Below are 13355 nucleotides of genomic sequence, written 5' to 3' on the forward strand. Positions count from 1 at the left end.
ATTTGTGTGTATACACATAAATATATCCACAAATGTATAATATCTCTGGAAGAATATGTGAATACTGATTGTACTGGCTGCTTTAAGGAGAAAATCTGGGTGGCTACGTAACAAGCTTTTGGTAGCTCTTGAATTCGGAACCATGTAAATATATTATCTATTTAGAATACAGTTCAAATTGAGAAATATCTGTGCTAGCCTCTTCCCAGGGTCAATATCAACTTCACCTATCTACAATTTCCAGACATCAGGTTCGGTTCTTTTCTGAAAAATCACTATTGCCAGAGGTCTTATACTTCTGTACCTCTGTCCTTGCAGTGAGCCTTGGACTTTAAACAGCCTTCTCCACATAATGAGAACTCTTGAACTTGACTCAGAAGGAAGGGGGAAAAAAAAAAAAACAGCTGTAAGACATTTTAGGGACAATAAGGAAGATTTATCACAACATATATAATACAGATGTTCCTCCTCTTACGTTGACATTCCAATAACCCATAAGTTTGAAATGTTTTTGAAAATTGCATTTAACACACCCAACCTACTGACCATGTGTAGCCTAGCCTACCTTAAATGTGCTCAGAACACTTCTTTGCCCACTGTTAGGCAAAATCATCTGACAAAATATTTTATAATAAAGTATTAAACATCTCATGTAATTTGTTGAATACTGTAAACTGAGAGTGAAAAAAAGGAATGCAATCCTTATTATCTTAAACAGTCAGTTTAAAACAAATAATAGCCCACATCAATGTAAAGCCCTCCCCCCCCAAAAAAAAAACCTAAAGTCAACTATCGTCGTCACAAGGGATTATCTGTATTACTGAATTAGTTACTTGTGTTAAATTTGATGATTGTATCATGATAGTGTTCTTAATCTTTAGAATGTTGAAGAATTGAGGGGGAAAGGTGCATGATATCTGCAACTAACTTTCACAGTCTCACAGAGAGGAATGTGTACCTCCAGATTTCTGTCTACATGTAGTCGGTTACATGGGCTAAATATTAACAAGTGGTGAGTCCAGGGAATAGCCTATATATTATATTATTACAACTATTCTGGGGATTTGGAATTTTTCAAAACAAGTTTGGGGAAAATTTTTTTAAACCATACTAGTTCAAAAAAATTAGTTTAAATGCTTTCAAGGTATCCACAGAAAGAAGAAATGACTCTCTTTTCTGCATTCCTAAAGTCTTTACTTGTGTTCATACATCAATAGACTGAATGAAGACATCATGGGGCCCCATCTCAAGCCTATAACTCTTGGTACCTCACAAACAGCTTCAGGCTCATGGTTCCTAAACAAGACCTAGAATAAATATTAATTACTTAAATGCACCACACACTAATTGGAGAATACCCAGATATCAAGAGTGGGCAGCTGCTGGGTATGCTTATGAAATTCCTGCCCATGAGGTGTTGGGAGAACAGGGAGATTGTCAAAGGACTGGCCCCAGGACAAAGTTCACTCCCCAGCCCCACTGACAATGCCCCTTTAATATGGGGTACCCAAAGTTCACAGTGCACAGAATTTAATGACAAAACTTTCAATCAACTTCAGTCTGAGCCAGACACAGTGGTGCACACATGTAATCAAGCCTCAGTGGTCTGAGGCAGGAGGATCTAAGTTCAAGGCCAGCCTCAGCAAAACTGAAAAAAAAAAAAAAAGGGCTAGGGATGTGGCTCAGTGGTTAAGCTCCCCTGAGCTCAATCCCCAGTGTCCCGCACTAACACAAAAAATCCGTTTGCTTTCAGAGCAAGAGATTGCATGTGCACAGGCACAGGTTCACTCAGCAGGCTGCTTACTCCCTTAAATTCTTACATTATTTCCTACCTCTACATTACAAACTCAAAGGCAGGGCTCCATCTTTTAATTCCTTGCAGTCTTAGCCATACAAGCATCCTTGCATATACTTAGTATTATATGAGAGCAGAGAGCAAAAATTCTAAAATTCTGACTCTTAAATTTGCTGAGTGATAGGACCTCCATTTCTTCTATAAATCAGTGTTTCCTCCTCTATACAATAAAGACAACATGACAGTTGCAGAACTCTGGGCTCCTGGCCGGGGATATGTTGTGGCAAGAGCCAGAAGCCACATCAATATCTAAGGATATAACTTTATTGGAAACAAAGTGTTGGGATGTGGAAGAGAGCTAGGAGTCAGGTTCCGTGGTAGGTGGTGGCTTCTCATCATCAGGGGGGCAATCGATGAAGTCAGCCAGCATGGCAGCTGTGTCATCCTGCTCCTTTTAGGAACAAAGACATAAGATTTGAAACAGATACATAGGTATACATAGAAAAGTGGCAAACCTCTTCCCTAATAAAAGCAGCTGCACCCCATTTCCCCACCAGCCCCGCCTTTCTAGCCAGAGTGCTTCTCCACCTGGCTCTCACCTTTTCCTGGAGACCTGCAGCCTCTGCCTCTGTCTCCATCTCTTCTTCTGCAGCTGTCTCTGGTGGGGGTGGCACGTTGTCACCCCCACCCTCAGTCCCCTCTTCCAGCAGGGTTGGAGGAGCAGAGGGTTCTTCATCAACAAGCTCCTGAGGAGGTGGCCCTGCCTCTGGGCTTCCCCCTTCCCTCTCTTCCTCGACCTGAGAAGGGAGCACCTCGGGGGCTAGGGTAGGGGCTGTTTCAGTCCCATGCTGCTCCTCTGATCCTGGTTCCTCCACTTCCAGCAGCAGCCCAGGCTCTGGTTCTGGCTCAGGCTGCTCTTTGGGAGACTCTGGAGGAGGGAGAGCTGGGGGCAGGGTTGGGGGTGGAGGTCCACCTTCTTCTACCTCCCCTCCTGCTGAGCCAAACTCCAAATCTTCAACCTCTTCCAACTCTTCTTCCTCCTCCTCTTCCTCTTCCTCCTCTTCTTCCTCTAATTCACCTTCTTCCTCCTCAAATTCTTCTTCAAACTCTTCTTCCTCCTCTTCTTCCTCTTCAAAATACTCTTCTTCCTCCTCTTCTTCTTCCTCAAATTCTTCTTCCTCCTCCTCCTCCTCCTCTTCTTCTTCCTCCTCCTCTTCCTCTTCCTCCTCCTCTTCATCACTGCTATTGATATTAATAACTGTCAAATCTTCTTCCAGAGCTGGGGGTCCTCCCCCTCCAGGAGTCCCCTCAGGGACCAGCTGCGGTGGCGGGAGTGTCACAGGACCAGGTACAGGTGGGGGCGGGGGCGGAGGGAGAGGCCCGGGGGCTGCAGGAAGCTCTTCAGGCTCCTCCTTGGCTGGCACAGGAGGGGATGCTGTTGGGGGCCCAGTAGGGGCAACAGGGGGAGGAGTGGTACCAGAGGGTGGTGGGGGTGGCAGGGGCGGAAGCCCCTCAGGCACAATCACCACGCTGTCATCAGAGTCGCTTTCTAAGGAGATCTCAACATCAGATGCCTCCTCCTTATCATAGTGGACAAAGGCTGGTCTGGGCACTCTCCCCCCAAAAGTTTCATCTGGTGGGATGGTGGGTGGAGGAGTCCCACTAGGAGCAAGGACAGGGTCCTCATTGGAGCCTGCACGATGGTTCTCAGGGCCAGGAAGGAGCCGGGGGGGTACAGATACCAGGCCTGGGACAGAGAGGCCTAAGTGGTTGGCTGTGGCTGGAGGTCCAGGGCGTGCTGAAGGCACAGGGCCTGCAGAGGGTATGGGGCCTGCTGAGGGCATGGGGCCTGCGGAAGGCATTGGGCCTACTGAGGGCATAGAACCTGAAGAGGTCAATGGGCCTGCTGAGGGCATGGGACCTACAGAAGGCATGGGACCTACAGAAGGCATAGGGCCTGGGGGCTGGAAAGGCGGAGCTCTGAATGGAGACGGGGCCTCAGGAGGGGGCACAGGGGCAGGTGTGGGGCAGGTGGGTCCCATGGCCTGTAGAGGAGGAACTCGGGGGTGAGTCAGAGCAGCACAGGTCACCAGTGCTTCCGAACAGAAAGAGGAGACCTAAGGAAGGAAGAAAAGGCCACTGTGACCCTCAGGAATACATGGTCTCATGGGCCAGCATAACAAGAGAATCCAATAATCAAAGAGGGTCTCGGGCCCAGTGAGCAGTTACCTCAAGACTGTCCTCTCGCTGACCAAGGGAGAAAGCTTGCAGGGCACAGGCAAGAGGAGGTGGGCAGCGAGGAGAAGGCGCCAGCAATAGCGCCAGCAGCAGGCGGTAGAGCTCACGGCGGCAACAGGAGCTGGTATATGGGGAGCTGCCCAGGACCTCACCCTGCTGGACACCCATGACCAGAGGCAGAATCAGATCATGCAGTCTCTGAAAAGGACACAGAGCACACCTAGAAACTTGGCCAAGACTGCCCAGACCGTCTCCAGGGCTTCCTCCCAGGATTCAATGGACCCACCTTAGGGGCACCCCCCATACACATCAAAGAGCAACAGCCCCCACCCCCAGGCTCCGTGGAGAACATGTTCCACTAACCCTGTGAGTCTCCTCCTTGATGAGAGGCCCACACATGAGGATGGTCCGGCTGAGGCCTGGTAAAAAGAATAGTATGTGACCTGTAGGCAGGCTACCGACAAGATAAAGACTGAGGGCTTCTGAAGCACACAGCCCAACAATAGCATCCCGCTGCCACTGAGTACCTGGGCAAGGCATTTATTTCCTTCCCTTGGTCTGCTTTCTCGTGTATAAAATGGGGACCATAAAAGCCCCTCTAGGATATAAGGCTATTGATAATACTTAAATGAGATAATGGAGGTACACCATTATAAATGTGCCCTTAGGTACGTGGACAGTTGACTCCCTGCTTCACATGGGGTGGGGGAGAGTGAAATACATGGGAGCCAAAGGAAAGTCACCCATTAACTGCATAGCATCCAATTACTAACTTCTGTGGATAGATTAGTGGCTGCACTGGAGGCAAGGAAGCTCCACCAGGCATCCTGCCTTATAGGGGAATGTGAGTTCCAAAGGCAGGGATTTCCCCCAAGCACTAGAATTGTATCTATTATATGGCTATAAAGTGTCTGTTAAGTAAATGAAAGGAGAGAAATGAGACTCTGGAAGGGCAAGATTAACTATCAGAACCCCAATCTAATAGCAGGACCCAAGATGCCACCTGCAGCCCTCATAGCTGCATGGCTGCTTCTGCTCCTTCTGCAGGCTATGGCTCCAAGCCTTCCCAGAGCCACACAGGTTCAGGCATCACCAACCTCTCAGCGCAGCTGCACAGACATCGCTGTTGGCATTATTCTCTCCTTTCCGGTGGCTGGGTGGGGCCATAGCCTCCCCTACATCCAGCTTTATCTTCTTGGGGGCACTAGGTTTCCCAGTTTGCAAACCCCCATCAGGGCTCCCCCGAGGGCTGCGTAGCTGATTGTAGAGGAAAACACTAATCAGGTTATACAGAGGCAAACAGAAAGGCAGGACAGAGGTAGGAGACAGTGTAGTGAAGAGGCACATTTGGACAAAGGGCACAGGAGATAAGTTCTCACTCACCTTAAGGGCATCAGACGGTGGAGAGATATCACTGAGTAGATGAGTGAGCAGGGCCTCTCCAGAGGCTCCTCCCTGAAGCACCCCTGCTGAGGCCCCACAAACCTGCACCCACAGCTCTAAGATAGCATATACTTTGGTCCGAATAGTGCTATAGTATGAGCAAAGAGGGTAGGTTATAAATGGAAATTGGTTGTGCCAGAGCCCCAGGACCACCTGCATGCTTCTCACCCTCTCCCCTTTATCCCCTCCTGGATGATCACCTGTAAGGCCTCTCCTGGCCAGGAGAGAGAGTATCCCTACCAATGCTCCAGGCGTTGAGGACCTGGGGGAGCAGGCGACTGATCAGAGCCCCAAAGCGTAAGAGCCGGCCTCCACACCTAAGGGCAGAGATGGAATGGTGATGCTCATTTCCAGCAGGCCCAAGATCCTTCTCCACACCCAGCTAAATCCCACTCACGCAAGAATGAGTGCAGAGAGCAGGTCCAAGGCTTCAAGGTGGATAGACGGCAGTAATAGCAACCTCAGGGGACCATCTCCAAGCAAGCTCTAGAGAAAAAAAATCAGCAAACGTAAGGAGTGGGAAAAGAAAGCAAGAGCCAGAGAAAGACAGAGCAGAAGAGTGTGACTTTATACATTATGTACAAATAATTAGGAACCTACTCCTTGGCCACAGCTCACACAAAAACAAACTCCAATGCTCTAATAAGACCCTGAAATGGAGGGTAACGAGAGGATGGCTGAGCTTCTCAGTAACGACTCAGTTGATCCCCAAAGTCACCCTCCAATAAGGAGGCACTGGCTATGTGAGAAAATCTACTTTGACACTGGCACTTGTGTCAGGGAAGCACAGTGAGTTATGGTATTTGGACAGATATAAGGAGCCATCTGGGACAGCTTCAGAGATGAGTCTGTTTGGGAAGCTTCAAGTCACAGTGCTTTCCTAGTTGCCCAAAGTCCTGAACAAGGGCTATGTATAAAGGACAAAGTCCACTCACAATATTCTTGCCACTGACACTGAGAGTCCGGCAGATGAGATCCAGGACTTCCTGCACAGGCACGGAAACAGGAGCCCCAAACTCAGAGCTAAAGAAAATAAGAACAGGGAGACCCTCAGAGCAGGCTCCCCAGCATGGCTCCACACCCACCTCAATCTCCCTTCTTCACGTTGAAGTTAACTCTCCCATTCCAAGACCCTGCTCCTTCCAATACCTACACACCTGAGCATAAGCCCCAGACAGCGGGCCAGTCCTGAAAACCTCTGCCGAAGGCGCAGGAGGACATGGGCATCACCATCTTCTGAAGGGGAAAGCAGCGTCTCCACTCCAGGGCCTTCATTCTGAACAGGAGCTGAGCAGCAAACAATCACCTCATATACTATCTTCTTTCCATTCCTTCCTTTTTCATCGGTGGTACATGACTAGCTATGTTCATCCATTTTGCCTAGCAACCAACTGCCCCACCTCTCTGGACCTCCCTCCTGTTCCCTCCTGTCAAGCTCCCCAGTCCTTATTGACCATCAGCCCTGGTCCCTACCCGTTTCTGCGCCTTCATAGAGGGCCCCCAACAGGCTGTGCAGTGAGGCCAGCAGGCTGTGCAACTCCTGCTCCCAGCTCTCAGTATGCTTCAGGCCCTGGGAAAAGCCAGCCCCTAAGGAAGGCAGCCTGGAATAACACTCACAGGCCAGCTGCAAGAGGAAGGGCAGAAAGCTGGTCAGATGGAACTAGCTCAGCTGTGGAGCCCCCACCCCTCTAAAACCCAAGAGCTGGAAATCAAAGGAAGCTCAAGGGACAGTCAGGCTTTCGGGTCCAGATGGGCATAGGAAAGTAGAAGTCGAGACTAGTGATGTTAACCATGGGGAAGTGGAAACAACCCAAAAGCTATAAAAGAAAAGCTAATAATAAACCATAAGAGGCTCAGATCCCCGAGTTCTGTACCTCTCTCCCCACTTCCTTTACCTGCTGGAGTTGAGGGCTCAAGGCATCCACTCGAGACAGGAAAAACGAGGCCAATTTGCCCTGGAAGGGAAAAGAAGGAAGAGGTTGTGAGGCAGCTCCATGAGCCAGAGATGCACACCCATCCATTCCCAGTGGCAGACTCTCCACCCATTCTTTCCTACAGATGCAGAAAGCACACTGCCTACACAGGGCAGTGAAGCCTGGTATCATACATTCTTTCATAGCAGGAAAACACCCTGCATGTCATATCTGCTCCTTAGCCTCCTGTCTGGGGAGAAAAGAACCTGGGTCCTGCACTACAGACAACTGGACTCCGTCCTGCCAGTTTTTACAAAATTACAATCATCTCCCTCAACCAAGGACACAGTCCTAAGAAACAATCTCTACATTCCAACCTTCTACTAACTCAGACACAGAAACCAGAGTCCAAAGCTAGGAATCAAGGCACTCCCTAGAGGTTATGAGGGACAGGCCAGTGGAGCAGAACAAAGGCAGCAAATTTGAGCAGTAACATGACAGTCAGCAAATATCATCTCTGCTTGCTATGAGAAAACTCTGGCACAGGAGTGTTTAATCTGAGGGCCACAATTTATTTGGAAATAAAATCAGAGGCCTTGAACATAGAAGGTGAAAAAATTACATCATTATTTTCACTAACTATAAGTGAAATGTAGTGTTCCCTTCAATTGGAAATGTAAACAAATGGCAGTGTTAGCAGTACCTTTGACTGTCACCAACAGAACATATTTTTATTTCATATTATAATGGTATCGTATCTTGAAATATCATCCACATGCATGACAAATTTAAAATTACAGTAGTTAGAAGACCTGCTTCTAGATTTATAATGAATTCTTTTAATTTTATGTTGCCTTAGTATCCATTGTGAATACAAACTGAACTTATACCAGAAGCAGGGCCAGTGTCCAATTCTCCACCTTCTCCCAATTGCTCAATGCAAGTGATCCTGGTATGTGTCTTGTTCTCTTGGTAGCCAGCCCCCAGATCTAGCCTACTGGACTCAAGGCCCCGCTGACCTTCACACCATGAATGGGCTGGGAAGATATGCCAGAGTGACTACTTCGCTGTCACCTCCTAGAACCCATGCTTCATTCCTTTAAACACATCAATTAAAACTTCCAAGGGAAATCTGTCTGAATAATGCCCTAGAGTCAGAAGTGAGAGTGCGTGTGTTTTGGTCTGTTTCCTCATGTTCCCTAACCTCTTGTGTAAGTAGCCTCCAGGTATGCCATGTATTCTATAAGGTCCCTGGTAGTACCTATAAGTAATAAAATCTTTCTTCTCTCTAGGTTTCTCCTAATCACTGAAGGAAAACTCTCATCTTAAGACAACTTATATTAAAACAAGACCTTGCTATTTAATGTATTAATAAACTAGAACATACTACTCTATTTTAAAAACTATTTTAAGAGACTAGCTTTCCTTAAAATTCTATGCATTTTATTTTACGAATTCAAAATATTACTCCAATAAAAACATTACACTGCTGGGTGCAGTGTACACATGCTAATAATCTCAGAGACCCTGGAGGCTGAAGTATTAGGATTGTTAAGTTTGAGGCCAGCCTCAGCAACTAAGGCCCTAAGCAACTTAATAAAACCCTGTCTCAAAATAAAAAAGTAAGAAGTTGAGGATGTAGCTCAGTGGTAAAGTGCTTCGTTCAATCCCCAGTACCAAACAATCAAACATTATTCTCAGAAGGGTTCATGGAAAAAAAAAAAAAAAGAATACAACAATTGAAATATAAACAGGAAGAAGATAACATTTCTACTTTCAGAGAGATGTAAGAGTTAATCAGGTAGACACAATAGCCAAAGCTGGACAGGAGGGAATGATGCTGAGGCTAGAGAATAGAACTGAGCTTGGTTTAGAAAAAAAGGCTATAATCCAGATCATGAGGCCAGAGAGAGAAAAATGCCAAGGAAAGCTACAAAATCACAAAATGCCAAGAGAGAAGCAGACTGAAGTCTTGAATTCTGGATTGGGAAGTACTAACTTTATCCTGGACTCTGTGGCACCTTATGTACAAAGGTGCACTTCCAGAAGACAAATAAGCCGTAGCACCAGGCACAAGGCCTAGCACTAGGGAGGATACTAGGAATAGAAGCCTGCCAGTGTGTGGTTCAGAAACCAAGTTCCCAAGGGTTCTCTACATGTGGCAGGAGCCACATATAGTTTCCCATATTACACTTCAAGATTCTCACTAACCATGAGACAAGCACTGTTACAGCTAATCCCAGGTAGGGGAGGATCCAGGACCATTTCCCTTAGGATTCAGAGAGCATTTATATGTCTTATGTGGTACCCAAGGTCTCCTGACTCACTTGCTTCTTCAAGGAAGACAGGTCTTCAAGAAATTAAGAAATACCAAAGCCTAAACTATTAGTAGCACTTGGCCTTTTGGGCCAACTTATTACTCATGCTTTTTTTTTTTGAGACTCTGGCTCAAATGGCTGGACTGAGGCCAACAGAAGTCTTCTTGTGTGTCTGTAACAAAACAAACAACAGTGCAGTGACATGGCGCCAACCACAAGGTCTGCCCTGGCTAATCCATAAAGCAAGCCAACATTGTTCCAAGCTCACCTGAACATTTCACTTAAAACATGCATGAAGCCGGGTGCAGTGGCATATACATCTAATCTCAACAGTTCAAGAGGCTGAGGCAGGAGGATTTCGAGGTTAAAGCCAGCCTCAGCAACTTATTGAGACCTTAAGCAACTCAGTGAGACCCTGTCTCTAAAACATACACAACAGGGCTGGGGTTGTGGCTCAGTAGTCAAATGTCCCTGAGTTCAATCCCTAATACCACACACACACACACAAAAAAAAAAAAAAAAAAGAAAAGAAAAGAAAAAGAAACAATATACATGTAACACACACACACACACACACACACACACACAGTCCTAGGTGTATCACAAGGGTAGGGTTTGTCTCCCCCCTCATTCCAAGTAACTACTAATTAACTTGGCAAGGAGGAAGAAGTGAGGTAAAGCCTCAGCAGAGACTGACTTCAGGAACTCAGAATGTTTGAGATTCTTCATTTGGGAGGTATACCCCTGAAATGGAAGATTGCAACTGCCGTGGGAGCATCTGGGAGACAAGACAAAAAATTGATAAATATTTCAAAATGGCAACTATCAGTTTCCTAAGTACTGGTCTGCAAGATTTTACAAATATAGACTGCCCCTAATGCCTGTGCACAAAACAGATTCTTATCTGAATAGATAAAGCAATAGACGAAGCCAAAATCCTCAACAGAGGAAAGGATGTTTTCCAGATGACACTATTTTTAGAGAAATAAAGGCAGGCCAGGTACAGTGGCACACACCTGTAATCCCAGTAACTCAGGAGGCTATAGCAGGAGGATCGCATATTCAAAGCCAGCTTCAGCAAAAGTGAGTCACTAAGCAATTCAGTGAGACTCTGTCTCTATATAAAATACAAAATAGGGCTGGGGATGTGGCTCAATGGTCGAGAGTCCCTGAGTTCAATCCACAGTAGCAAATAAATAAATAAATACACAAAGGTAGGCATACCCTGCAACCACATATGAATGCTTTGTTGTTTGTTTGGAAAGAGTACACAAAACACAGGCCATAACTCTAAAAACTATACTGTCTAAAAAAGGCTTTGAATTACACATCAACCTCCCAACTACTCACATTGAAAACTTAAGAGGCAACCATAGAGGAACCACTTAGCATTCTAACCTCTGTGACTATTCAAATTTCCACTCTTCAGGTAACACTCAATTTCCATTCTGCTTTTACATGGGGATGCAATTAAATGTAAATACCAAAGAAAGCTGAATCAAAACAGAGATTTGTAGTATAATCTCACAAATTTTGGTTAGGGACAAAATGCTAACCTATATAATCTGAGAACGAACAAAACATCTTGCAAGACAGGCAGTTAGTAAAATGTCAGTAAATAAATCTTTAGTAATTGTTGGTAAAATCCATGAGTTACTCCAAATACTTTGCTTCTTTACCAAAATCCTGTCCTGTCCACTCAAAGTTTCTATTAGCTGTGGTTAAGAGCATTCATATGAAAACAAAGAATCAACAAGGACATGACCCATCCTCATGCTCACTAAGAAACAACACATGTTCTAGGGCTTTTCAGATACTGCAAATAACCAGTTTCAGAGGTCTCCCTCTTAACCATGGGGAGCGCATTTCAAGAATCCCAAACAGATGCCTGAAACCAGATAGCTGAAAACCTATATACTATGTTTTTGTTTTACTATACATACATACCCATTGTAAAGTGTGAGTTATAAATTGGTCACAGTAAAAGAATAACAACTAATAATAAAACAGAACAATTTTAACAACATATTGTAATACAAGTTATGTGAATGTGAATTCTCACATATGCTCATGCTCTTGATACTTTAATAGCCATCTCAGTTATCAGACTATTTCAGCATCATAATGCTTGTGTTCAAATAACCCTTATTTTACTTTATCAAGGCCCCATAGAGAGAGAGGAGTATTACTGGCAATTCAGACATGCCAAAGAGAAGCCATAAAGTTCCTCCTTTAAGTAAAAAGGTACTCCACTTACATACACAAAAAAAAGGACACTGAGGTTGCTAAGACCTAAAGTATGAACAAATCTTCTATCTGTGAAATTGGAAAAAGAGAGAAAGTCATGCTAGTTTGTTCCCAGCATGAGGCCAATTATCATTAAATCTATCAGTTTATATATAATAACAGAAAACATTTGACCTACAAGGCAACACCTACTGGTTTTTAGATATAGCTCACACCCAATTACACAGATGTGCCAATTACAAATGACCCTTAACTGTTGCTGTTTTAATAGAATTTGTAAACTGTTACTGCTTTAACAGAATTTGTAAACTATTCATATCTGTAGCAGCTCCTTGAAAATCAAAACTGGACCCCAGCCCGACGCACGGAGGAGGCAGAGGAGATGGCCCTGGCAACCAATGCATGGAGGAGGACACTGACCACATACATGTGGAGGAGGAGACTGACTGCACTGCAGCCCCCCATCTACCAATGCATGGCCCTCCCAGTTCGCTTCCATCTAGAGACAACAGCCAGGACAAGAAAGACTATAACCAAGGTTCCTGCAGGCCTAGTTAAAACCAGAGGCGAGGTATTGGTAACCTGCAGGGACACTACAAGATTACAGAATAAAAATTATAATACCTCAGATCTGCATTGCCAGAGAGGAAGACACATGAACAACATGAAAAAACAAGGGAAGAAACTGCCCCCAAACAAACCAAGATGCTACAATACTAGAATCCATTGACAACACAGTAAATGAAATGTCAAGAGAAGGAATTCAGAATGTACATAATTAAAATGATCTGCAAAGCACAGAATAAGATGAGAGTGATTATAGGCAACAATTGATCATTCCAACAAAGAGATAAGAGGGCAAATACAGGTAGCAAAAGATTACTTCAAGAAAGAGACAAACTCTTAAAAAAGAAAGAAAGAAAGAAAGAAAAGAAATCCTTAAAATGAAGGAAACAATAAACCAAATAAAAACTTTAATAGAAAACATCATTAACAGACTAGACCACTTGGAAGACAGAACCTCAGGCAATGAAGACAAAATATATAATCTTGAAAATAAAGTTGACCACACAATGAAGATGGTAAGAATCCATGAACAGAATATTCAAGAATTATGGGATAACATGAAAAGAACAAATCTAAGAATTATCAGGATAGAGGAAGGCACACATATACAAACCAAAGGAATGCACAATCTTTTCAATGAAATAATATCAGAAAAATTCCCAAATATGAAGAATGAATTGGATAATCAAATATAAGAGGCTTACAGGACACTAAATGTACAAAACTATTTACAGATCTACACCGTGGCACATTATAATGTAAATGCCAAGCGTACAGAATAAGGATAGGATTTTAAAAGCCACAAGAGAAAAGTTTCAGATTACATACAGGGGG

The 13355-nt window shown here is 44.7% G+C and overlaps 1 protein-coding gene across 1 annotated transcript in view; it reads right to left on the minus strand.

Moving 5' to 3' along the window:
- Positions 1–476: 476 nt before the first annotated feature.
- The window catches only part of Pelp1 (proline, glutamate and leucine rich protein 1), a 28849-nt gene continuing 15970 nt past the window's right edge, over positions 477–13355 (minus strand). The window contains exons 6-17 of the mRNA XM_076869348.1: positions 7372–7431; positions 6950–7100; positions 6634–6763; positions 6412–6499; positions 5874–5962; positions 5677–5793; positions 5417–5564; positions 5131–5290; positions 4397–4452; positions 4025–4231; positions 2395–3912; positions 477–2246 (exon numbers count right to left, since the gene is read on the minus strand). Of these exons, the coding sequence (XP_076725463.1) occupies positions 2154–2246; positions 2395–3912; positions 4025–4231; positions 4397–4452; positions 5131–5290; positions 5417–5564; positions 5677–5793; positions 5874–5962; positions 6412–6499; positions 6634–6763; positions 6950–7100; positions 7372–7431 (2817 nt within the window). The 3' untranslated portion in view covers positions 477–2153. The remainder of the gene's footprint in view (positions 2247–2394; positions 3913–4024; positions 4232–4396; positions 4453–5130; positions 5291–5416; positions 5565–5676; positions 5794–5873; positions 5963–6411; positions 6500–6633; positions 6764–6949; positions 7101–7371; positions 7432–13355) is intronic.

This window comes from Callospermophilus lateralis, chromosome 11 (genome assembly GCF_048772815.1).
Source record: "Callospermophilus lateralis isolate mCalLat2 chromosome 11, mCalLat2.hap1, whole genome shotgun sequence".
NCBI lineage: Eukaryota > Metazoa > Chordata > Mammalia > Rodentia > Sciuridae > Callospermophilus > Callospermophilus lateralis.